Consider the following 25,490-nt stretch of genomic DNA (forward strand, 5'->3'; position numbering starts at 1 on the left):
AATGGATGTATGTAGTTGTCAATGCCTAGAAATAAGCAGCACAGGTCAAAAGAACAAATTTTTTTAGTCTTAATCTCTGAAAATAATTTGTGAGCGCTCTTTTCTTAAAAGGGGAATTGGGTAAGATAGTGAAAAAAAAAAGTCCTGACAGCTCCTTGGCATAACATGCAAAAATGCTCTCCGTGTACATGAACTACGATCTACCTTGCAGGAACACTATGGAAATAAGTAAGGCTTCACCATTTTAACACAAATTAGGCCCTCGCAGTCGGAATCCCGGCATCCTCAGGCAACCAGAATGTGGCCTTGAGTTTGGACATGAGGAAGATCATTTCCTGGATAATAAGGAGAAGAGATGCCACAAAGAATTTTAGTTTGTATCCATGAACTCTCCTGGAGCTGGATCCTACTGATTTAGTATAAAATTAAATGAGAGCTATCAATTGGATTGTCTGGTGTCACCTGCTAGTTCTTCTCTAGTTTACTTTGGACCTTTCCTCATGGGCTCTTTTCTAATTCCGTTTTCTCTGCATACCCTTTTACATGTCAGGGCTTTCCAGGGCTCCGGTCCTGTAATCCTCACCCTCTGTTTGATTTCATCTACTCATGGCTTCACCAATAGCCTGTTTTCTGGTAACTTTCAAATTCATTTCTTCAGCCTACACTTCTCTCCCAAGCTTCAGATCCATGAGGCTTCTGGAAGAGTACCTCAAACTCACCAGATCCAAACGGAATTTATCTTTCTTCAAACCCAATCTGGAAACCTAGAAGTCCTCGACAGTTACCAAGTCCTGCAATGTCTACTGCCAGTATATACATTTTCCCAGGCCACAACTAGAGTGTGCAAAGAATATAATTTTGTTCTAAAATACATTCTGCAGAGCAGCAGAAATTGTTTTTGTCAATTCAACATAAACTCAGCCAATCAGAGTTTCCCTTCTACCATCTCCTCCCTGCAGTTACAATTAAGTTTCACCTCGTATCAAGCGCCTGGGGGGACTTGGAGAGTATGGGTCTTTGCTCTTTATCCACTTCTGTTGATGCTGCATTTGCTTATATGGCTGGTTTCCTCTGGCTCTCGTCACTGGCATGTTTCTGTACCAGCATCCACTGAGATGTCCATCTGGTCATTGGTGCCAGATCCACCAGGTGACCCTCTGTCCCGATTCACTGGCTCCTTTGCCAGTGGCTTCTGTGCCTGCTAGAGAGGGTGAGGCAGGGGAACTTCTCAGCTGCTTCCCTATGACACCCTGGACCCCCAGGAAACTTCCAGGCAAAACTTGGAAACTGAGGCAGAGCTGTCTTCTGCACTTTGATCCTCCATACTCTCTGGGGACTCACTTATTTGTCCCCCAAACTCTCATCTCAGGCAGTGTTGGCAGGAGGGGCAGTGCTCGGGGCTCCTTCTTGGTGATACTTGCTGCCCTCTCATTGTCTTGTTTCCCTTCCATTCCTCTTCCTTGACATGAGGAGGGAGGGTCTTTTTAAAAAAAACCTCATTTGAGGGGAGAAATTCAAAAGTAGGGACTTGCCTCTCTCATTACTACAGTAACAACCCAATCCTGAGGGCCAGGGAAGAGGATGTTTTTGCTGTTGCCTGAATTGCTGAGAGTGCAGGGGAGGGAAAGGAACAATAAATGTCAGGAAAGAAAGAGAAACTAAAAATTTCAAAATAGCACCCCAACACATATCTCTTGAACATCTCATATTTAGTTCAGCTGTTTTTGCATCACTTCCTTTTTTTTTTTTTTGTCTCTTACCTGGATTGCTACAATTGGAAACAAACAAAAAACCACCCTGACCCTGAATCTGGTCTTGCAGAACCTTTCTTTAACCCATTCTTTTCCCCAGCTTTACTGAGATATAATTGACATGTAACATTGCGTGAGTTTAAGGTGTACAACGTGATGATTGGATACATGTATATGTTGTGAAATGACCACCAGGATAGGTTAGTTAACACCTCCATCACCTCCCATAGTCTTGAACTCATTCTTGATACTGTGGCCAGAGTAACTTACTTTTTCTAAAATGTAAATCCAGTCCTACTACTTCCCTCCCCTGAGGTTTCAGTGGCTTTCCGCTCCCTTTAGGAAGAGTCAGAACTGCTGAGAACACAAGACAGGGTCCCATCTGGAATCTGTCCACCGTTGTCTGCTCTGATGCTCCAAGCTAAGCCACTGGGCATTAAACTGAATTTGAGCACGTCTCTCTGTTCTTGTGATGAGCCTTTCTCCTCGGCTCTCCATCCGTTCACCTGATCTTCAAAGCGGACTGCTATTCATCTTTTACATTCAAATGCCACCTCCTCAATGACACTGACTATCTCCCCTCTCTGTATATTCCCCAGAAGGTATGACTCCTTTCATGATAAGGTTAATGTCTTATGGTACTTATTGGCTAACATACATGCTTCTTCCTTCACTACAGTATAAGCTTCTTGAGGGTAGGGACTCTGTCTTATCATCTTTGTATTTCCAGGGCCCAGCACAGTCCCTTGTGAACATTGCAGGTGCTCAAAAAATCTTTCACTGAATGAAGAGCCAAATATGGCAGGGGATGGACCAGAAGCAAAGCCACCCCACCATTAAGGTGACAAAAGGCTCCTGGCATAAGAGGGAGACAGTAGCTGGATACACCACAGTTTAAGCATCTCCTTTCCTTTTTAAACTTATGTCCTTCTTCCCCACTTTGAAGGCTATAAAGCACAGCATTTTGGGTTTTAAACTGTCCTACACACCCTTGGGGGTCCTCCAGGCATCCCCAGATGGTGGCCCTGTACAGTGGTTGGTGGACCAAGTCACTAAGCAAAGGTAAACATTTACACTAAGCATCTTCTCTTTTCTAAGACAGTAAGCGTGTTCAGTCATGCAGCACATTTACTGAGTGATGACTACATCCAAAGCATGTTGCTGGTTGCTGCGTGTAGTGTAATTTAGAAAGATTTTCATCAAGATCAGTTAAAAATTTTTTGGAGTTTTAGTTTTTAGGAAAAGTTATTTATCCAGAGTTCATTCTGACTCCCTGGGGACACGAGAGGGACTATGGAACATTTGACTTGATTAACTGAGTATTAATCAATCTTGAATATCCCTAATACTTGAAAAAGTAGCATCAAGGTCAGAAAGAAGGGGATAGAACAAAAAGTAAGAAAAAAATATGGAAATGCTTAAATAAACTATCATCCATCCACAAAATGTAATAGTCTGAAGAAGCTAAAAAGCATGAGGTAGGTCTATGTGTACCAACTTGCACAGATCTTCCCAAGAGATTAGGTAAAAAATAGCAAATTTATAACAAGACATACCATTTGATGAAATTTATGTACTCCCTCCCCTCCAAACAACTAGTTATTTCTATAAGCACGTATATGTTGTATATAAATGCATATAAAAATGCTGGAGGGACATACATGGAACAGATTACACTAGTAATTTCTAGGGCTGGAACTGAAAGATCAAGGGTGACATTTGTTTATCTGTATTTTTAAAGACATTTGAAAAAGGAAAGCATATATGAACCACTTGCATAATTAAAATGAAAATAAAGGGTTTTTTTTTTTCTAAAAAAGGAGAGAAGCAGGGAGATAAGCATTCAAAGACATAATACCTTTGTGAAATGGAAAACGAACGATTTTTCTCATTAAGTGATAGATTGTTAAATATCGTGAGCTGATAAATTTTTGTACCTGCCTTCTTACAAAAGGTCTGCCGTTCATAGTTCAGACACGATGGAGTGGGAAGGGAACACGATTAGCGGGCAGAGCACCTGTGTTCTACTCTTCCTTCTGCCTCTTACTTGGCCCATCACTTAATCTTGCTGAATCTCAGACTCTACAAAATCTATAAAATGGGGATAACAATAACACTTAGGTCATGACATTGCCGTGAAAATTTGTTGTGAGCTGTTGTGAGATGGCCATGTGCCATAGACATTCTGTTTTATACTATTATATAGAACATGGGATTTTAATGCACAGAATATATTCTAAAATAAAGGCTCTGCCAAAGGAGACCAAGATTAATCACTACTTAAGAAAAATATGAACAAAGGTGGTTGAAAAGTTAGAGTTTATTTGACAATTCACAAGTGATTTGCAAGTTTTATGGATTAGTTGGAGCCAAATTTGAAAACCAGTAGCTCCTCTTTTCTTCCTGGAAGTCTAACATGCTCTAATTTGTTGCCCAAGTAGTGCAAGCCGTGTCTACTCAAGGAATTCAAGCTAATTTTAACTTAAACTAGAAATAAAAATCAAATATACCATACAGCATTCTAAAACCAAATACAGAGAGTATTTTGTGGTTGTTGTCCTTGTTTGAGATAATTTCTACCAGAGATAATTTGTATACAGTTATCTGTTTATGAATCAGTATGAAAAAAAGAGTAAGGATCATTTAAGATAACAGAAATGTTAACTCTCAAAACTTTCTATAGCAATGCAAACACAAACGCCATCTGCTCCTAGTGGTGAATTTAGTATCAAAATAACACATTTAAAAAGGTACATGTAATACACTTAAGCCTCTAGAACTTGACTTTGAGGGGAGGCAGCTGAGCCACAGAAAGATAATAAGCCAAGTTCTACTAGGAAACAGTGACCCTCACCCCTGTAACCTTTTAGAAATGACAGCCACCTGGAAAACCAATATATTAACAGAAAGAATGGTATGTAACATTTAATTTAATAAGTCAATAAGAAAAGTGAAGTTATTTTCATAAACAGCATTTGAGACTGGGTTTACAGAAGACAGACATTATCTTACGTAGACCCTACTTCTGTTATTTTGTTTCAGTTGCACAGTATTGAGAAAGTCCTGATTCACATTAAGAAATGGGAGCAGTTCTTTAACAGCTCACCTTGAAACACCAAGGCGCTCTTCATGAAGTTTATCAGAGATGGCTTTAGTCTGGCATCTGCACAAAAAGAGTTAACCTGGTACTGATGTTTGCTGGATTGCAGTATGTTAAAATGTTATAAACTGCATATCTGAGTTTGTTGGCTTTTAATTTTTTATGTTCAAATATATTTATCAAATATTAATGAAGAGTCTCAACAGAACACAGCTGGAATATCATGGCCTCAAGACATGAGTTGATTTGTTGATTTATTTATTCGCGTGTGAAATCTGGCTACTCTGCGCTTCCACGAGTCCCTCACTCTGTCTACTCACTGCTCTCGGTCATTCCTTCTGTCTCTTTCACAAGCTCTTGTCTTGTACCTGGCTCAAAGTGACATTTTCATCTTGCAATCTCCCCATTTCTCATGCTCTCAATTACAATTATCAATGCATATGCTGACAATTCCCAAATATCTATCTCCAGCTCATGTTTTTCTCCTAAGCTCCAACTAGAACTACATTTCTACTTGGATATTCCATAGGCATCTTAAACTCAAAACAGATCTAACCCATCATTCATCTTGCTTTGTCTTGCCGCCACCAGAACTAACCCTTTCCCCATGTTGAATTCACTGTCTGAGTAAATGGGATGGTAACACCTGGCTGTCCAACTCAAGAGATCTAGGAATCATCCTACATTCTTCTCTTTTCTTTGCCATCTACTGATTCCACCAAGAAGCCCCACTCATTCTACCTCCCCAATACTCTCTGAATCCATTTCACCTTTTCCATCCCAGTACAACCACCATAAAGCAGCCTCTCAACAGGGACTACTATGATTTGCAGAACTAACTAGACTTTTAAACCATATATTTTAACACTATATCACTTCTTTACAAAAAAAAAAAAATCCTTCAATATCTCTAGATTTTCTTCAGAATAAAACCCAAATCTTTTATATGACTTACAAAGTCTTTCCTGATCTACCCTTCGCCTACTCCTCCATCACCATCTTTTGCCATATACTTTTCCCTAACACTCTGTGTGTCAGTGTACTAACCCATTCTAACCTTCTAAATGTCTCAATGCTTTCATCCCTCTAAGCCTTTACACATGACACATTCTCTGCAATTCTCTCACACCCCTTCAACTAGCTAGCTCTTACTCCCTCACCCAAACTCAGCTAGGTATCATCTCTTCTGGAAAAGATTTCTTGACTCTTCTTCCCTCTGGGCTCCCTCATGCTAGTCCTCTTGATCAGAGTACTTATGCACTGTAAACTGTCTGTGTCCTGCACTGAAGTATGAGCTTCTCTCTTGTGTCTCTATTCTTGGGATATACCAGGTGCTCAACAAATATTTTAGGTAAGAGAATAGAAGGCATGACTTAAGAGACCAATGGATCACTTACAGACCTATTAACAAAATACTAACCCCACAACTGTGATTTCCCAATGAGAAGGCAACTTGCTCTATGAGTCTTTTTAATTAATTCAATTCAAACCCAACCCTTCCTTAAAAAGTTAAACATAGAATTACCATATGATCCAGCAATTCCACTCCTAGGTATATATTCAAAGAAATGAAAGTAGGACTCAAATCTTTGTATATGAATGTTCACTGCAGAATTATTCACAATAGCCAAAAGGTGGAAATGACCCAAATGTCCATCAATAGATAAATGGATAAACAAAATGTGGTATATCCATACAATGGAATATTCAACATCGAAAGAGAATGAAATTCTGACATAAGCCACAACATGGATAAACCTTGAAAACATTATGCTAAGTGAAATATGCCAAATACAAAAAGACAAATATTATATGATTCCATTTAATTGAGGGCTACCACCCATCTAAAGAACCTAGGGCCATGAGTCACTTCTGTAAATGATCTAATGGCCTGATCAGTCACAGAGGCCTTAACTTCTGTGGAAACAGAATTGACCACAAAGTTACCTAGTACTGACTGCAAAACCCACATCCTGCTGAACTATTATTTAGTGTTGGAGGATGAGTTTTACAGGTTTACAACTTATTTCATCAGGGAACTTAAGAGATAAATTGTCTTCCCAAGGCCTTTATAAACAGTTTGCTACTTAAATTTTATAGACTGAAATTCTGCATATGAAACGTACTTTCCTTGGATTATCTGAAGCCTGTAAGTTTAAAAAAACTGGGGAGTAAAACATATTGCATAAACATAACACCTGCAAACAAAGTATGACTTGCAACTGAATGATGACAAGCATTGTAAACCCTAAAGGAGCCTGAAGGAAGAAGTTCAAGAAGAGCAAATATAAAATATATAGTTAAGAAGTGTCCTAACAGACATATTCTAGACAGGCAAGCTCAAGGGAAAAACGGTACCAGCAACATGAGTAAGATGTCCACCTTCTGACAGTGGACTGGATGACCAGACTGACTGCTGTGGGAACATAGCAGGTGCAATCATTTGAGCCTTTTTCCCTCATCCCCCCTCCAAAGGAAAACCCCTGGCAGGGACCCTATACGTAGAAATGAAATGTCAAACAGTTAGTACAGTGCCTGTCACATAGCAGATATTCAACAAACACCCATTTCTATTCCATTTTATACTGAAGTTGTTGAGAAAGCATTTGCTTCAAGTACGTCTGCTTTCTAGCCCTGTTTTCTGAAACAGTCATTCCACTTAAGGTATAACAATCAAATAAGTCATATACACAAGTCATATAGATATGACTTACTATATATATATATATATGCATATATAGTAACATAGTTATAAAACACAGATAACAAGATAAAATCATGAATGTAGTTAGAAAAAATACCCACAAATTTTTCTATATTACAGAAATGGGCTTAATTTTGGCGGGCACCCATTGTCATCTTAATTTGGTTTTATTAGGAGAAAACAGAGCAACATTTCTGTCCCTGGGCAGATCTGACGTGAAAATAATTGACAAAAGTAGGTCAGAATCCCATGGAATGGTGAGGTCTGAATGCTAGGTGTCTTATATTAGGTTATAAATCCTGACAGACAATAATGACAGGATCTTCTGAAAGCCTTTGAAATTCACTAGGGCAGTCCCAACTTGTTTAGTTAAAAGCAGCAGCAAGGTAGGAAATAGAACTTCCTGTGACTCTGGCTACCCTGATGTGTCTTAGATAAAAACTGAAGTCATCACGCTCCTACTCTTTTTGCTGGCTTTGTTTTCACAAAAAAATATCCTCTCCTTACCCACATACACTTCTGGTAGCCTTTGGAATGTGTCCTTTAATCTAAAAGATAAAAAGCGTACTTAAAGAGATCAACGAATTGACTAGAAATATGTTGGGAGCTTATGGCCTTTCCCCTATTCTAGATGCAACTTCTCTCCCTGGGTCACCTGTTTTTGGTAAAAATAACTCAATTCTTTTTTATCTAATATACTAAGCAGAAATCACTTGGCAGTGTAGTGCTGACTGAGTTTTTCCTTGGATAAAATTGTTAGCAACTTGTAGCTACTTTACTAGGTAATATCAATATATAAACAAAAAGAGAAAAACATTCATTTCTTTTAATTCATTAACTATGCTTATTTGTGTGACACCTATATATTGGTTTCCCATAGAGAAAAACTGCCATAAAAATTTAAGGTCTAATTTAACATGAATATTAGTTAAAAATACACTTTCACAATTTAGAATAAGGTGAATGATACATCTGTTTCCATTCTAAAATGATCCTTTTCTAGTAATTTTTACAATATTTTCTCACATGAAAATTATCTTCTCAACAAATACTTACTATAGCATAGTATCCTACTTGAGAAATTTTTTAAAAATGTGTCTTTCTCAACTACTTCTTACCTGAAAGTTTTCCTCTTTAAGATTTATATAAATTAATTGACTTCATGAATGATAAAGGAACAATGTTAAATACCCAGAAGAAAAAAGTTCAATGAAGACTATTTCATGGCTTCAAGCACTGAATATCAGGATGTTAAAATCATTTGATATCAAATAAACAAAAGGATTTCTTTAGAAAACAAGAAACCACTGCCACCAAACACATTTTCCCAAATGGCCTGCCTCGCATTCCAGAGCTGACAGAAAATCAGGTCTGCAAGGAGACAGCAGCTGAGCTGCCTACTCCAGAGTTAAGTAAAAACATGGGAGGCCGGAGCACACATGTGAAAGAATACATTTAATTTTAACAAGGCAAAGAAATGAGTTTTAAAAGGTGGTGGTGGTTTAACTGAGTGTCTCTTTTAGTTCCACTTGAAAAAAAGGTGTAAGTTTTTCCTCTAACTGCTTCCCAACAGTTCAATGACAGCAAAACTTTAAATCTATGGTGGTGCTGGAGTTCTTCTATTAGGGACAGGAGGGATGCAACTTCATGAACTTTTTTTAATCTGCAGAAAGAAAGGGGGAGGAAAAAAAAGACAGAAAGAAAGAAAGAGAGAGAGAGAGAGAGGAGAAACAAAAACTAATTTTCCAGGCAGGGAAATACTTATAAAACCTTTTATGTCAAAGTTAGGATTTCACAACATAACACACTAATGCAAAATCCAGTAGCACCTGTAAGATTTAAGTAAATGCTGCCATCACTTAAATGCTTTTTAAAAAGTATCTGTAAAAGACTGAAGGAAAAAAAGATACATTCTCCAGAGAACAACAAATGTATTTCAAAATAAAAACTGTATTTTTGTTTTTCTTTTTTTCAATTGTTTTTTTGTACAAGAATTCATAGTTATAATAACTTACACACAATGGGATCAATCTCTGCTCTCCTTTTCTGTGTCACTTCAAGTCCACATGTTCAGGCTATAGTCCCCAACATTATTTTCTGATAAATATATTACCACAGTTTGATCTAAATATACATTATATAATACTTGTCTCTGGGAAAAATCAAATTTTAATATGCAAACTTTTATTTATATAATACAGAAATGAAGAAAACTACAGTAGGCACACAAACTAATTATGACTTGTAGATGATGATTTCTAGATACTCTCCTACTGTAAATGAATGTTTAAAATAGTCTTAATAAGAAAATTTTATTTATATGTGCACTTGTGTCCACCTTATCCCATATACTGTACACGTCTAATGACAAGCTGGGAATTTAAAGGTGCAGCCCTCAAGAAATTGTTGAATCACTAAAAAAAGAAAAAATTAGACTCTATTGGAAAGGAAAAAACTCACAAAATTTCCAATTTTAGATTTCATGTCCATAGGAAAATATTAAAAATAATTTTCTGTATATACATATGAGTATATGTATATATTGAATTACAGATGTCTCATGTATCAATACAATTCAAGTGGAGACATTTTGGTGAGTTATTTTCCCATTAAATGACAACTATGTCAAAATTTAAAAATATCTTATTACATCATTAAAATAATTCACTTACCATTTCAACAGCTTGTCCTATTTTTTTTTGAATTTTTAACTCTTCATAACCAAATTTCCTGATCCCTAGTGCTAAATCCCCTATTTTAATTAAAATCTGGTGCTCTGTTACTCAGAAACTGATGGATAAAATCACATCTACTTCAAAATTCCATCAATCAAATAAATTTTATTACCTGATTTATCAGAGAAATAGCTCTGAGCTTGTGTACCTAAATTATCCTCCCTATTATAAACAGGTGAGGCAAATACCCTAAAATAGATGGAGGTAACTTACATGATATCATAGCACATATAATACAAGATGATTAAGTGTCTGATATAAACTTTTCAGAGACACCTGAAAACTCACTTTAGAAACTAACTTTAGAAACAAACCATTTATTTTTCACTCTAATATAAATTAATATGTATGTATTTACATACATACACATACATATATATAAAACAAAATTGTCTAGTGTTGATTAGCTGTTTGTGAGTGAAAAAATGGTTACAAATTGATTAACCAGCTTAATTCTGTACTTAACAATTCAACTGTTTTGGGGTACAAACACAAAGTCAGTGCATTTGTAAACTCCATGGAGTCAGATACTCAAGCATACACTTTAAATAAGAACCCTCCTCAACGTCACAAGCATTGGACAGCAAGAATATATGGACTCTGATGCAGTTCCTACTCCATAAGCAGACTAGACAGCACTTGACTTACTTTTAAAACAGTTTCTTAAAAGAAATATATAAAGAAATGCATGTTTGCTGAAAGTCCTTTAAAATTACCTCAAAACAACATTAAATCCTGTTCACTGAGAAGAGCCCGCTGAATTGAATTCCTGTTTTGAAATGCCTAGTTAACAGTTTAGAATATTGCCTTGTGAGGATTGACTAGAGACGTGGTTGATGTGAAGACCCAGACAGAGTACACGGCTCCAATCCCAATAGTCCTCTGATTGGCTGCTCGATGGAAATGGATCGCCTTTAAAATAGCTATACACCTTAAAATGATCTATAATAAACAGTTTCCCAACAACCATTATTATTTGTAAATTGAAATGCATTAATCATTCAGAAAAGATTTCTTGCAAAATATATAAATAAATGTAACTGCATATTCTGTAAATATACTTAACATTGCTAGACCAGACCGCCAGTGACGGGCTGCTGTATTTCAGTACTGTGTGTCAAATTTATTAGAAATTTAAAAAGAAAAATTTTGGAGGGACTCAGCTGCCTTCATTAGTTGGCTTTAAAATGTGTAATAAAATGGGAGACAGTATCTTCTCATAAATACATGGAATCAATATGGAAAAGTAAACTATACAGCAGACAAGATTAGAGAACACCAGAGTGTACCAGAGTGGTCACCAGAGTGAAATATCTTCCAGTATAAAAAAAGGGAAGAACTCTATACACCCAGTTATAGTAAGTATGTTTCAATTAAAGATGCAGCTCACTCTCACTCCTGGCAAGAATTAATTGGTAATGGCACTGCTGCCAGCAGTGCAAAAATATCCTGAGAAATTATTCAGATTACAACAAAAGACAGGGCTTTCATCACTAAGTTTTTGCACAAAACACAGCTTTAGATATCATAAATAAATTAATTTAAAAAGCAGATAACCTTCACTGTGTTGAACACAAAAAGGGGATGTGACCCAGACATTTGTTAATTCTCCCATTGGCTAATATCAGAAAAAAAGATTGCATTAAGTGTCTGTTTATAACTTTCTAGTTAACTATGGCCAATAATATACATGGAGGTAATCTGTAGTTCAAGTTTTTCATCTCTTTTTCCCCAACTAGCTACAAGCTGAACTCTAAAATTTACACTGAAATATACAATTCCAATTTTCAAAAGATCCTCCTCCTGGACAAGGGATATTCAAATTTTTTGTGCAATCTTGATGCAGAGCCCAAACAGTCCTATGAAGAGAGACAGTATATTTTTTAATCAATTGGCACTGAAATTTAACTTTCCTTAGCTGCGTTCTAGTAGCTTGGCCAAGTTATCTCGTAATTCTGTTAGTTCAAAGATTTTTCCATCAAGAATTTCTAACAGTGTCTTCAGGTTATTGCGAAAAGCTTCTTGTTCATTCTGACTTTTCTCCAGACGTTGCTCCAAGTCAGACAGTTGTCCCTCCAGGTCTTTGTTCCGAATTTCTACTTCCTTTAGAAACAAAAGTGTGATATATATATGTGTGTCAGTTTAAGACTTAAACAATATAACTTTTGTTATGACTAATATTGTGGTAGTTAATGCAGTTTGATAATTAGGATGACCTTCTGAGTCTCAATACAATTTAAGGAGGTTTTTAGATTTTGCCATCTGAGAAATACATGTGGTTTTATTGATTGGCTTGTTCATGAATACATCTGTCCCCCCAACACAAATTTCCTGACTGCTTGCTTTGTGCCAGGCAACACTAGTCTAGGCACTTCAAATACTGAGATCGGATGAAGACCCATTTTGTGGATTATCTGCATCTCTTTTCTATTTCTGCCCATGTTCTTTTCCTCTGGCACAACTGTTAGCAATCTCAGATGAAAGAAGGCAGAGAAAAAGAGACAAATTAATTTTTTCTCCTTATTGGAAATTTTGGAGAAAGATGTAGAGAAGAAAAATGACTCAAATAAGGTTTTAGGATCCTCTGAATATGTTAATTATTCTTTGTTTCGCCTCAATATCAAATGAATGCATACGGTAGAGAATATAGCTCACCTGCTAAAAACTGTAGTGAAGATATATAATAACTGTACATACAAGAGAATTATACAACTAACAATTCCAATATACTACAGATTAAGGAAAGAAAAAAATGACAAAAGGGAAGTAAAAGTTCATGACAACAAAAAAATTTTTAACTTTTTAAACAGAATAAAATCTGGCATACTTAAAAATTATTTAGAAGTTACTATATATCTGAAGGACAGTAGATTGTTTTTAAAAAATTATTGAAAGGCAATCTGGTAAACGTTAAATGAAAATAACAGAACATGAAGCAGCACACTGCAACGAGGCAAAAATTAGTATGCATGAGGACAAACAATAGGAATTAAAGTACACACAGAAAATGGGAAACAGTTCTGGTTGTTGGGATTATGAGCACTTCTTTCCAAAATGTATTTGTCCTATAATACCAGCAAAATTAAACTTTTGAGAAAAATAATTGGAAAACTGACTTGAATACATATAAGAAAGTAACCATTGATTTAGCATTCTCAACACAAAGAAATATTCACATGTTTAACTAAGAGCAAAGCTCAAGCAAAAAGACACCACAGATGAGTCGGAAGAGCCTGGGAAAATACAAAAAAAGGAAGAAAGCAGTTATAATGATTTATAAAGAAAGAATTTAGGGAATTCCAATCTAATCTTAAAGTATTTACGGTTAGATGTTAAGCAGGTATGTTTCTAATCTTTTTCCTTTGAATAATCTACAAGGTGAAGATAAGTAAACTGAGAGCAGATTCTGAAACCAATAAAATATTTATAAATTCAGAAGCCAAGTTCATGGAGGCTCTAAACTATGGGGGAGAAAACAGACTCTGGGATCAAATGTAAAAATTCCACTCATGATTGCACAGCATGCTCTCTTGCCTGCTTAAACAATAAGCTTAAGAGTACTGTAGAATGTTTCCAACTGTAAAAATAGACCAAATGTCATTCACTAGAAAACACCCACTTCACCAGGCACCACCCAGTTTGCCCTCTAAAGCCGTCCTTAAAAATGAAAGGCTTCCTTGTTCTCCTTGCCAATCAATGAAACATCCAACCATTTTCAGTGGAAGCAAGCAAAACACCAAATTCCCTCAGCTATTAAAATTGAGCTGTTCTCTCCAGGAGTCTTGTGCTCTAAGCCATTTCTCTGATGGAGGAATTTCACTAGGCCCGTAACAAAAGGGATCCAATACAATGATGTTGGTGCTGGTCTATTCTGAGGCAGAGAATAAGATCCCAGAGGAAGAACAGACAACCCAGGATCAGTATGAAGCAAACTGATTGGTGGCATGTCCCAGTTTTCTACCTTCTGTCTATATTTTCCATCCCTTCTTCTTGACTTTTATTCTCCCTCCCAACTCATTCTTCTGCTTATTATCATTTTTGTGCTACTATTTCCCCTTCCCCTTTACCCATATGTGAGCATATGCCAGGGGCACCAAGATAAAGCACTAAGGCCAGAATTTGCTAAATCCCTTTTGAGTGCTTTAAAAGGCAGTAACTGAAAGTATATAAATACAAATGCTCTGTATTTGTTAGATATGGAGTCTAAAACACTACAGTGATTAAAAAAATGTAGACAATTATTACCACCATCAATGGGACCAGGTCAGGTTATAAATTTAAATCTTGCATCATTTAATCTAAATAAAAGCTACAAAAAATTGTCTTTATTGATATCTGATTCACACCTTAAACTCTTAAAAGATAAATTATTGTTCTATTAGATTATTAACCTTCATATATAACACGACATAAATCATCAAAACAAGTATTAATAATTCAACAGAAAAATGGGTTAAAGAAGAAGTTATTCAACAATTATTTACTGAGTGTCTTCTACATACTAAGCACTGAAGATAAAGTAGAAAATAAAGACGAGCCCTGTTTTGATGGAGCATGCATTCTAGAAGGAAGATACTGGTAACAAAGAAGTCAACAGAACAGACGTCTGTGTAACTGAGGAAATCACTGTGTGCACTGAAATCTTTCAACCATCTTTCCAAACTGTGTAAACCAATAATAAGAACAAAAAAATGACACGAATTCCACAACTTCAACTAGAAGAAAGAGAACAATACAAACTTCAAGTTACCTATAATTAGGAGATATAAGCACCAGTTTCTAGCAAAGATATTTCTCAAGTTCTTATTCTCTTCGCAGAGGGCAAGGCAGGGTTGTGGGGAAATGCACAGAAGAAGGAAGAGGAGAATGAAAGGCCTAAGACTGAACTCTAATAATCCAAAGAAAGAGAAAGACCACTGAAAGTGCCAAAATACTGGTGGAAAACAAAAAGTCCTGGTAGACCAGAGCAGCCTACAAGAAGCGAATTCACAGTATACAGGACACTCGAGAAGGCAACCTTGGAAAGGCATACTTCTGAGAGTAAAAAGAAGAGAAAGGGACTTTGGGGATAGCTAATCATAAAATAAATGGTCCTTCCACTGGGAAATTCATTTAGAAAGACCAAAAATTATGATATGGGCAAAGGTATACCAGGCAGGGGTTGTAATAGTGGTAGAAAAAGTGGCAAAGAAAGACACCTTTAATGCTAAAAGTGACAACACACAATGAAGATATAACAATTATGTTTATGTACCAAGAAACACAGTAGCCACCTTTATAAAGTAGAAACTACAGGAGGTCTAAGGAGACATAGAAAAAAGTACACTGATAAGAGCTTTTAATATTCCACTCTCAATATAGGACAGATCAAGAGGAACAACAACAAAAAAGGTAAGGATATAGAAGTCTTAAACTACAAAATCAATAAAGAGCATTCATAAAATTGATCATATGCTAGATTACACAAAAAATCGGTAAATTAGGCAAAGCAGACATTACATAAACAAACCCTTGTGATCACAATGCAGTAAAACTAGAAATAAGTAACTAAATCATAAAACTAAAAGGCCCTTCCACAAGCAAATTAAAACACGTTCTTTTAAACACTTCTAGCGTGAAAGTGAAATAAAACCAAAACTACAGAATTTCAAGAAATAATGATAATGGAAACACTGTCAGAATCTATGGGACACATGAAAGCAATGACCAGAGAAAAATCTATAGCCTTAAACACAAATAAATAAAAATGAAAATAAAGGAATTAAATTCCCTTCTCAAAATGCTAGAAAAACAATAAAAAAGTAAACCAAAACAAAAGGCAGAAATAAAGATAAAAGTAAAAATTCATTAGGTAGAGGACAGAAAGAGTAACACTAATTAATAAGTCAAAATCTCCTTTCGCAAAAAGCTTAAAATAGACATATCATTACTTAAGAAAGAAAAAACCTATATAAAATAAGAAATTATAAGAGTTCCCACTGAATATTTGAAAACCCAGATGTAAAGCTTAAACAGTCCAATACCTGCAGAAGAAATAGAGAGTAATCATGGAATTACTCCATAAAAAGCACCAGGCCCAGATGGTTTCAAGGGGAAGTTCTATTAAACTTTCAAAGACCAGACAGTTCCAATATGACATAAGTTATTCCAGAGCATAGAAAATAAACAAAATCGTCCAAATTATCTTATGAAGCTAGTATAGCCTTGATACCTAAATCTTATAAATTCAGCCCCCACATGAAAATGGAAGAAAGTTACAGACCAATATTACAAATGAATATCATGTAAAAACTGTCAATAATAGGGAACAAAAATCTGGTACCACATTAATAAAATGATACACCACAGCTAAGTGGTATTTATTCTAGGAATGCAAATGTGGTTCAGTTTTAGAAAATCCATTAATAAACCATATCAATGGATCTGTGGATAAAAACTATGATTATCTAGATAGATACTAAAAAAGCTATTAACAAAGTTCACTCATTTGTGGTAAAAACACTCAAGAAAATAGGAATTAGCCACTCTCATAATATGGTAAGATACCTATATTTTAGTGGTAAAGCCAGCATTTCAATTAATGGAAAAATATTAGAGGCATTTCCACAAAGATCAGGAACAAGAGAAGTCTGTCACCTCCACTATTGTTTAACACTGTACCTGTATTTTTGGTTTGTTTACTCCTCAGTGCATGAGATCTTTTTTTTTTTTTTTTAACATCTTTATTGGAGTATAATTGCTTCACAGTGTAGTGTTAGTTTCTGCTGTAAAACAAAGTGAATCAGCTATATGCATACGTATATCCCCATATCCCCTCCCACTTGAGTCTCCCTCCCTCCCACCCTCCCTATCCCACCCCTCTAGGTGGTCACAAAGCACAGAGCTGATTTCCCTGTGCTATGCAGCTGCTTGCCACTAGCTATCTATTTTATATTTGGTAGTGTATATATGTCCATGCCACTCTCTCAGTTCGTCCCAGCTTAACCTTCCCCCTCCCGGTGTCAAGTCCATTCTCTATGTCTGTGTCTTTATTCCTGTCCTGCCCCTAGGTTCATCAGAACCATTTCTTTTCCGATTCCATATATATATGTTAGCATACAGTATTTGTTTTTCTCTTTCTGACGTACTTCACTCTGTATGACAGACTCTAGGTCCAACCACCTCACTACAAATAACTCAATTTCGATTTCTTTTTATGGCTTAGTAATATTCCATTGTATATATGTGCCACATCTTCTTTATCCATTCATCTGTCGGTGGATACTTAGGCTGTTTCCATGTACTGGCTATTGTAAATAGTGCTACACTGAACATTGTGGTACATGACTCTTTTTGAATTATGGTTTCCTCAGGGTACCTGCCCAGTAGTGGGATTGCTGGATTGTACTGTAGTTCTATTTTTAGTTTTTTAAGGAACCTCCATACTGTTCTCCATAGTGGCTGTATCAATTTACATTCCCACCAACAGTGCAAGAGGGTTCCCTTTTCTCCACACCCTCTTCAGCATTTATTGTTTGTAGATTTTTTGATGATGGCCGTTCTAACTGGTGTGAGATGATACCTCATTGTAGTTTTGATTTTCTCTAATGATTACTGATGTTGAGCATCTTTTCACCTGTTTGTTGGCAATCTGTGTATCTTCTTTGGAGAAATGTCTGTTTAGGTCTTCTGCCCATTTTTGGATTGGGTTGTTTGTTTTTCTGATATTGAGGTCATGAGCTGCTTATATATTTTGGAGATTAATCCTTTATCATTGCTTCGCTTGCAAATATTTTCTCCCATTCTGAGAGTTGTCTTTTTCTCTTGTTTATGGTTTCTGTTGCTGTGTAAAAGCTTTTCTTTCATTAGGTCCCATTTTTTATTTTTGTTTTTATTTCCATTTGTCTAGGAGGTGGGTCAAAAAGGATCTTGATGTAATTTATGTCATACAGTGTTCTGCCTATGCTTTCCTCTAATAGTTTTAAAGTGCCTAGCCTTACATTTAGGTTTTTTTTCTTTTTTTAACATCTTTATTGGAGTATAACTGCTTCACAATGGTGTGTTAGTTTCTGCTTTATAACAAAGTAAGTCAGTTATACATATACATATGTCCCCATATCTCTTCCCTCTTGCATCTACCTCCCTCCCACCCTCCCTATCCCACCCCTCTAGGTGGTCACAAAGCACCTAGCTGATCTCCCTGTGCTATGCGGCTGCTTCCCACTAGCTATCTATTTTACGTTTGGTAGTGTATATATGTCCATGCCACTCTCTCACTTTGTCCCAGCTTACCCTTCCCCCTCCCCATATCCTCAAGTCCATTCTCTGGCAGGTCTGCATCTTTATTCCCATCTTGCCCCTAGGTTCTTCATGACCAGTTTTTAAATTTTAGATTCCATATATATGTGTTAGCATACGGTATTTGTTTTTCTCTGACTTACTTCACTCTGTATGACAGGCTCTAGGTCCATCCACCTCACTACAAATAACTCAGTTTTGTTCCTTTTTATGGCTGAGTAATATTCCATTGTAGATATGTGCCACATCTTCTTTATCCATTCATCTGTTGATGGACACTTCGGTTGCTTCCATGTCCTGGCTATTGTAAATAGAGCTGCAATGAACCTTTTGGTACATGACTCTTTCTGAATTATGGTTTTCTCAGGGTATATGCCCAGTAGTGGAACTGCTGGGTTGTATGGTAGTTCTATTTTTAGTATTTTAAGGAACATCCATACTGTTCTCCATAGTGGCTGTATCAATTTACATTCCCACCAACAGTGCAAGAGGGTTCCCTTTTCTCCACACCCTCACCAGCATTTATTGTTTCTAGATATTTTGATGATGGCCATTCTGACCAGTGTGAGATGATATCTCATTGTAGTTTGGATTTGCATTTCTCTAATGATTAATGATCTTTAGCATTCTTTCACATGTCTGTTGGCAATCTGTATATCTTTTTTGAAGAAATGTCTATTTAGATGTTCTGCCCATTTTTGGACTGGGTTGTTTGTTTTTTTAATATTGAGCTGCATGAGCTGCTTGTAAATTTTGGAGATTAATCCTTTGTCAGTTGCTTCATTTGCAAATATTTTCTCCCATTCTGAGGGTTGTTTTTTCACCTTTATGGTTTGTGGTTTATGGTTACGGTTTATGGTTTCCTTTGCTGTGCAAAAGCTTTTAAGTTTCATTAGGTCCCATTTGTTTATTTTTGCTTTTATTTCCATTTCTCTAGGAGGTGGGTCAAAAAGGATCTTGCTGTGATTTATCTCATAGAATGCTCTGCCTATGTTTTCCTCTAAGAGTTTGATATTGTCTGGCCTTACATTTAGGTCTTCAATCCATTTTGAGTTTATTTTTGTATGGTGTTAGGGGGTGTTCTAATTTCATTCTTTTACATGTAGCTGTCCAGTTTTCCCAGCACCACTTATTGAAGAGGCTGCCTTTTCTCCACTGTACACTGTTGCCTCCTTTATCAAAGATAAGGTGACCATATGTGTGTGGGTTTATCTCTGGGCTTTCTATCCTGTTGCATTGATCTATATTTCTGTTTCTGTGTCAGTACCACACTGTCTTGGTTACTATAGCTTTGTAGTATAGTCTGAAGTCAGGGAGCCTGATTCCTCCAGCTCCATTTTTCGTTCTCAAGATTGCTTTGGCTATTCAGGGTTTTTTGTGTTTCCATACAAATTGTGAAATTTTTTGTTCTAGTTCTGGGAAAAGTGCCAGTGGTAGCTTGACAGGGATTGCATTGAATCTGTAGATTGCTTTGGGTAGTATAGTCATTTTCACAATGTTGATTCTTCCAATCCAAGAACATTTAATTTCTTTAATTTCTTTAATTTCATTTAATTTCTTTAATTTCTTTCATCAGTGTCTTATAATAAGTTTTCTGCATACAGGTCTTTTGTCTCCTTAGGTAGCTTTATTCCTAGGTATTTTATTCTCTTTGTTGCAAAGGTAAATGGGAGTGTTTCCTTAATTTCTCTTTCAGATTTTTCATCATTAGTGTATAGGAATGCAAGAGATTTCTGTGCATTAATTTTGTATCCTGCTACTTTACCAAATTCATTGATTAGCTCTAGTAGTTTTCTGGTAGCATCTTAGGATTCTCTATGTATAGTATCATGTCATCTGCAAACACTGACAGCTTTACTTCTTCTTTTCTGATTTGGATTCCTTTTATTTCTTTTTCTTCGCTGATTGCTGTGGCTAAAACTTCCAAAACTGTGTTGAATAATAGTGGTGAGTGTGGACAACCTTGTCCTGTTCCTAAACTTAGTGGAAATGGTTTCAGTTTTTCACCACTGAGAATGATGCTGGCTATGGGTTTGTCATATATAGCCTTTATTATATTGAGGTAGGTTCCCTCTATGCCTACTTTCTGGAGAGTTTTTATCATAAATGGGTGTTGAATTTTGTCAAAAGCTTTTTCTGCATCTATTGAGATGATCATATGGTTTTTATCCTTCAATTTGTTAATATGGTGTATCACATTGATTGATTAGCGTATATTGAAGAATCCTTGTGTTCCTGGGATAAACCCCACTTGATTGTGGTGTATGATCCTTTTAATGTACTGTTGGATTCTGTTTGCTAGTATTTTGTTGAGGATTTCTGCATCTATGTTCGTCAGTGATATAGGCCTGTAGTTTTCTTTCTTTGTGACATCTTTGTCTGGTTTTGGTATCAGGGTGATAGTGGCCTCGTAGAGAATGAGTTTGGGAGTGTTCCTTCCTCTGATATATTTTGGAAGAGTTTGAGAAGGGTAAGTGTTAGCTCTTCTCTAAATGTTTGATAGAATTCGCCTGTGAAGCCATCTGGTCCTGTGCTTTTGTTGGAAGATTTTTAATGACAGTTTCAATTTCAGTGCTTGTGATTGGTCTGTTTATATTTTCTATTTCTTCCTGGTTTAGTCTCCGAAGGTTGTGCGTTTCTAAGAATTTCTTCCATTTCTTCCAGGTTGTCCATTTTATTGGCATACAGTTGCTTGTAATAATCTCTCACGATCCTTTCTTTTTCTGCAATGTCAGTTGTTACTTCTCCTTTTTCATTTCTAATTCTATTGATGAGTCTTCTCCCTTTCTTTCTTGATGAGTCTGGCTAATGGTTTATCTATTTTGTTTATCTTCTCAAAGAACCAGCTTTTAGTTTTATTGATCTTTGCTATCGTTTCCTTCATTTCTTTTTCATTTATTTCTGATCTCATCTTTATGATTTCTTTCCTTCTCCTAACTTTGGGATTTTTTTGTTCTTTCTCTAATTGCTTTAGGTGTAAGGTTAGGTTGTTTATTTGAGATGTTCCTTGTTTAGTGAGGTAGGATTGTATTGCTATAAACTTCCCTCTTAGAACTGCTTTTGCTGCATCCCATAGGTTTTGGGTCGTCGTGTTTTCATTGTCATTTCTTTCTAGGAATTTTTTGATTTCCTCAGTCATCGCTTGGTTATTAAGCAGTGTATTGTTTAGCCTCTATGTGTTTGTATTTTTTACAGATTTTTTTCCTGTAATTGATATCTAGTCTCATAGCGTTTTGGTCAGAAAAGATACTTGACACGATTTCAATTTTCTTAAATTTACCAAGGCTTGATTTGTGACCCAAGATATGATCTATCCTGGAGAATGTTCCATAAGCCCTTGAGAAGAAAGTGTATTCTGTTGTTTTGGGATGGAATGTCCTACCTCGTTTCATGTGTCATTCAAAGCTTGTGTTTCATTATTTATTTTCATTTTGGATGATTTGTCCATTGGTGAAACTGGGGTGTTAAAGTCCCCTACTATGATTGTGTTACTGTCGATTTCCCCTTTTATGGCTGTTAGCATTTGCCTTATGTATTGAGGTGCTCCTATATTGGGTGCATAAATATTTACAGTTGTTATATCTTCTTCTTGGATTGATCCCTTGATCATTATGTAGTGTCCTTCTTTGTCTCCTGTAATAGTCTTTATTTTAAAGTCTATTTTCTCTGATATGAGAATTGCTACTCCAGCTTTCTTCTGATTTCCATATGCATGGAATACCTTTTTCCATGCCCTCACTTTCAGTCTGTATGTATCCCTAGGTCTGAAGTGGGTCTCTTGTAGACAGCATAAGTATGGGTCCTGTTTTTGTATCCATTCAGCCAGTCTATGTCTTTTGGTTGGAGCATTTAATCCATTTACATTTAATGCAGTTATCGATATGTATGTTCCTATTACCATTTTCTTAATTTTGGGGGTTTGTTATTGTTGGTCTTTTCCTTCTCTTGTGTTTCCTGCCTAGAGAAGTTCCTTTAGCATTCGTTGTAAGGCTGGTTTGGTGGTGCTGAATTCTCTTAGCTTTTGCTTGTCTGTAAAGGTTTCAATTTCTCCATCGAATCTGAATGAGATCCTTGCTGGGTAGAGTAATCTTGGCTGTAAGTTTTTCCCCTTCATCACTTTAAATATGTCCTGCCACTCCCTTCTGGCTTGCAGAGTTTCTGCTGAAAGATCAGCTGTTAACCTTATGGGGATTCCCTTGTATGTTATTTGTTGTTTTTCCCTTGCTGCTTTTAATATTTTTTCTTTGTATTTAATTTTTGAAAGTTTGATTAATATGTGTCTCGGTGTGTTTCTCTTTGCATTTATCCTGCATGGTACTCTCTGTGTTTCCTCGATTTGATTGACTATTTCCTTTCCCACGTTAGGGAAGTTTTCTACTATAATCTCTTCAAATATTTTCCCAGACCCTTTCTTTTTCTCTTCTTCTTCTGGGACCCCTATAATTCGAATGTTGGTGTGTTTAATGTTGTCCCAGAGGTCTCTGAGACTGTCCTCAATTCTTTTCATTCTTTTTTCTTTATTCTGCTCCCTGGCAGTTATTTCCACCATTTTATCTTCTAGCTCACTTATCTGTTCTTCTGCCTAGTTATTCTGTTATTGATTCTTTCCAGAGTATTTTTAATTTCCCTATTGTGTTGTTCATCACTGTCTGTTTGCTCTTTAGTTCTTCTAGATCCTTGTTAAGTGTTTCTTGTATTTTTTCCATACTGTTTCCAAGATTTTGGATCATCTTTACTGTCATTACTCTGAATTCTTTTTCAGGGAGGTCACCTATTTTGTCTTCATTTATTTGGTCTTGTAGTTTTTTACCTTGCTCCTTCATCTGTAACATTTTTTTTTGTCGTTTCATTTTTGTTTTTTTTTTTTGATGGGTGGTGCTGTATTCCTGTCTTACTGGTTGTTTGGTCTGAGATGTCCAGCATTGGAGTTTGCAGTCAGTTGGAAAGAGCCGGAACTTGGTGCTGAGATGCGGACCTGCGCGAGGCCTCACTCCAACTGATATTCCCTGGGGTCTGAGGTTCTCTGTTAGTCCAGCAGTTTGGACTTGGAGCTCCCACCACAGGAGTTTGGGCCCGACCTACGGCCTGGGAACCGAGATCCTGCAAGCCGGTCGCTGGGGGTTCCTCCCGTCCCCTTAGGTGTCCGTGGTCCCCCACTGGTGCCTGGTAGGTGACCTAGTTGTGAGGAGACGCAAATTCTGCGTCCTTCTAGTAGGCCATCTTGACTCCACCTCTGTACCTGTATTTTTAACAGGTGTAATTCAACAGGAAAAATCAATAGAGGCATAAGAACTAGAAGAAAAGAAGTAAAATTATTTCTATTTGCAGAATATATGTTAGTATACCTAGGAAATCTTAGAGAATAAATGGAATAAATGACAAAACTAGTTCAAACAATGAAATAATTTAGTAAGGTAGAGGGATATAAAATTAGCAAACAGAATTCAACAGCTTTCATATATTGGGATGGCCAAAAAGCTCATTCCGGTTTTCCGTAACATCTTACGGAAAAACCCGAATGAACTTTTTGGCCGACCCAATATATAAACAATAATCAATTAAAAGATACGATGGTAGAGAAAACTCCATTGTCAATAGAAGAAAAGAAGATTAAATATTTACAAATAAACAAGAAACATGACAAATTCACAGCATGAAAACCCTAAAATGCTCCTGAAAAACACAGAAGTAGATGTGGACAAATAAGAAGACATCCCTTGTTCTTGGATAGGATGGAAACCACACTTCTGCTAAACTAGCATTATAAATTTTAAGCAATCCCAATGAAATTTTTTATAGAGCTAAAGTTTCCATTGACACTAAAATTGGTACTAACGTTAATACTAAAATTTGTATGGAAAAATAAACATGTAAGAATATATTAAAAAACAATGAAAAAGGAAGGTTATGAGGACTGATTGGCCTTATCAGATATTAAAACATACTGTAAAGCCTCTACAATTAAAGAAGTGTGGTACTAGGAATACATAAGAGTGACTAGTAGAATAGCATAGGAAGTCCAGATATACACCAGAACACACATGGAAATTGAATATTTAAAATCTCTGGAAAAAAAGGATAAAGTTTTAAATAAATGGTACTGATAAGTAGATAGACATTTGGAAAAAGATAAAGTTAGATCCATATCTCACACCACACACAGAAGGACAAACCCCAAATGACTCAGAGATCTAAATGTAAAAAATGAAACCACAGAAGTACTAAAGGTAAATATGGATGGATTCCCATATGATTTGAGTTTGGAAAAGAGCTAACTATGATTGACAGCTAGAGCAATGAAAGAAAAGAATGGTGTATATTTGACTACTACATAAAACAACACCACCATCTTACGCAAAGTCAAAAACTTTTACAAACTGGGAGAAAATACGTGTAACATATAATTGCAGATATATAAAGAACTCTTCAAATTTTGTGGAAGAAGGATCAAAAAAGGGCAAAGACAAGAATACACAATCTATATAGGTACAAAAAGATACTGAAATGGCCTTTAAGCTTATGAAAGATGTTTAATCTCACTCATAATATGGGATACACAAATTAAAACTATCATTTCCCACCTATCATACATTGCCACAAGTTAAAAAAGTACTAGAACACATTTTGTTGGTGAGGCTGTGGAGAAACAGGCATTCTCTCACACTGATGATACAAGGGAAAACTGGCACAACCCATCATGGAGAGGAATTTGACTACATGATGTTCTCACTTAGAAATCTCACTCCAAAGAGTTCACCCTGTAGATACACCTCCAACAATAACAAAACACCTATGCATAAGGTTACTCATTGTAGTACTGCTGCAAAATACTGGAAACAACCTAAATACCCACATAAAGGAGTGTGGTTTTAAAAACTATCACACATGCAAATGAAGTACTATACAGCTAAAAAAAAAAAGAA

At 36.2% G+C, this 25,490-nt stretch overlaps 1 protein-coding gene across 3 annotated transcripts in view; it reads right to left on the reverse strand.

Annotated features, from left to right (window-relative positions):
* Positions 1-9,485: 9,485 nt before the first annotated feature.
* HOMER1 (homer scaffold protein 1) overlaps positions 9,486-25,490 on the reverse strand; it is a 125,343-nt gene continuing 109,338 nt past the window's right edge. For all 3 annotated transcript variants that reach the window (XM_067731095.1, XM_067731096.1, XM_067731097.1), the window contains one exon: positions 9,486-12,393. In XM_067731095.1, coding sequence (XP_067587196.1) covers positions 12,205-12,393 — 189 coding nt within the window. In that variant the 3' untranslated portion in view covers positions 9,486-12,204. The remainder of the gene's footprint in view (positions 12,394-25,490) is intronic.

The sequence above is a fragment of the Pseudorca crassidens genome, chromosome 3 (genome assembly GCF_039906515.1).
Source record: "Pseudorca crassidens isolate mPseCra1 chromosome 3, mPseCra1.hap1, whole genome shotgun sequence".
NCBI classification, from domain to species: Eukaryota; Metazoa; Chordata; class Mammalia; order Artiodactyla; family Delphinidae; genus Pseudorca; species Pseudorca crassidens.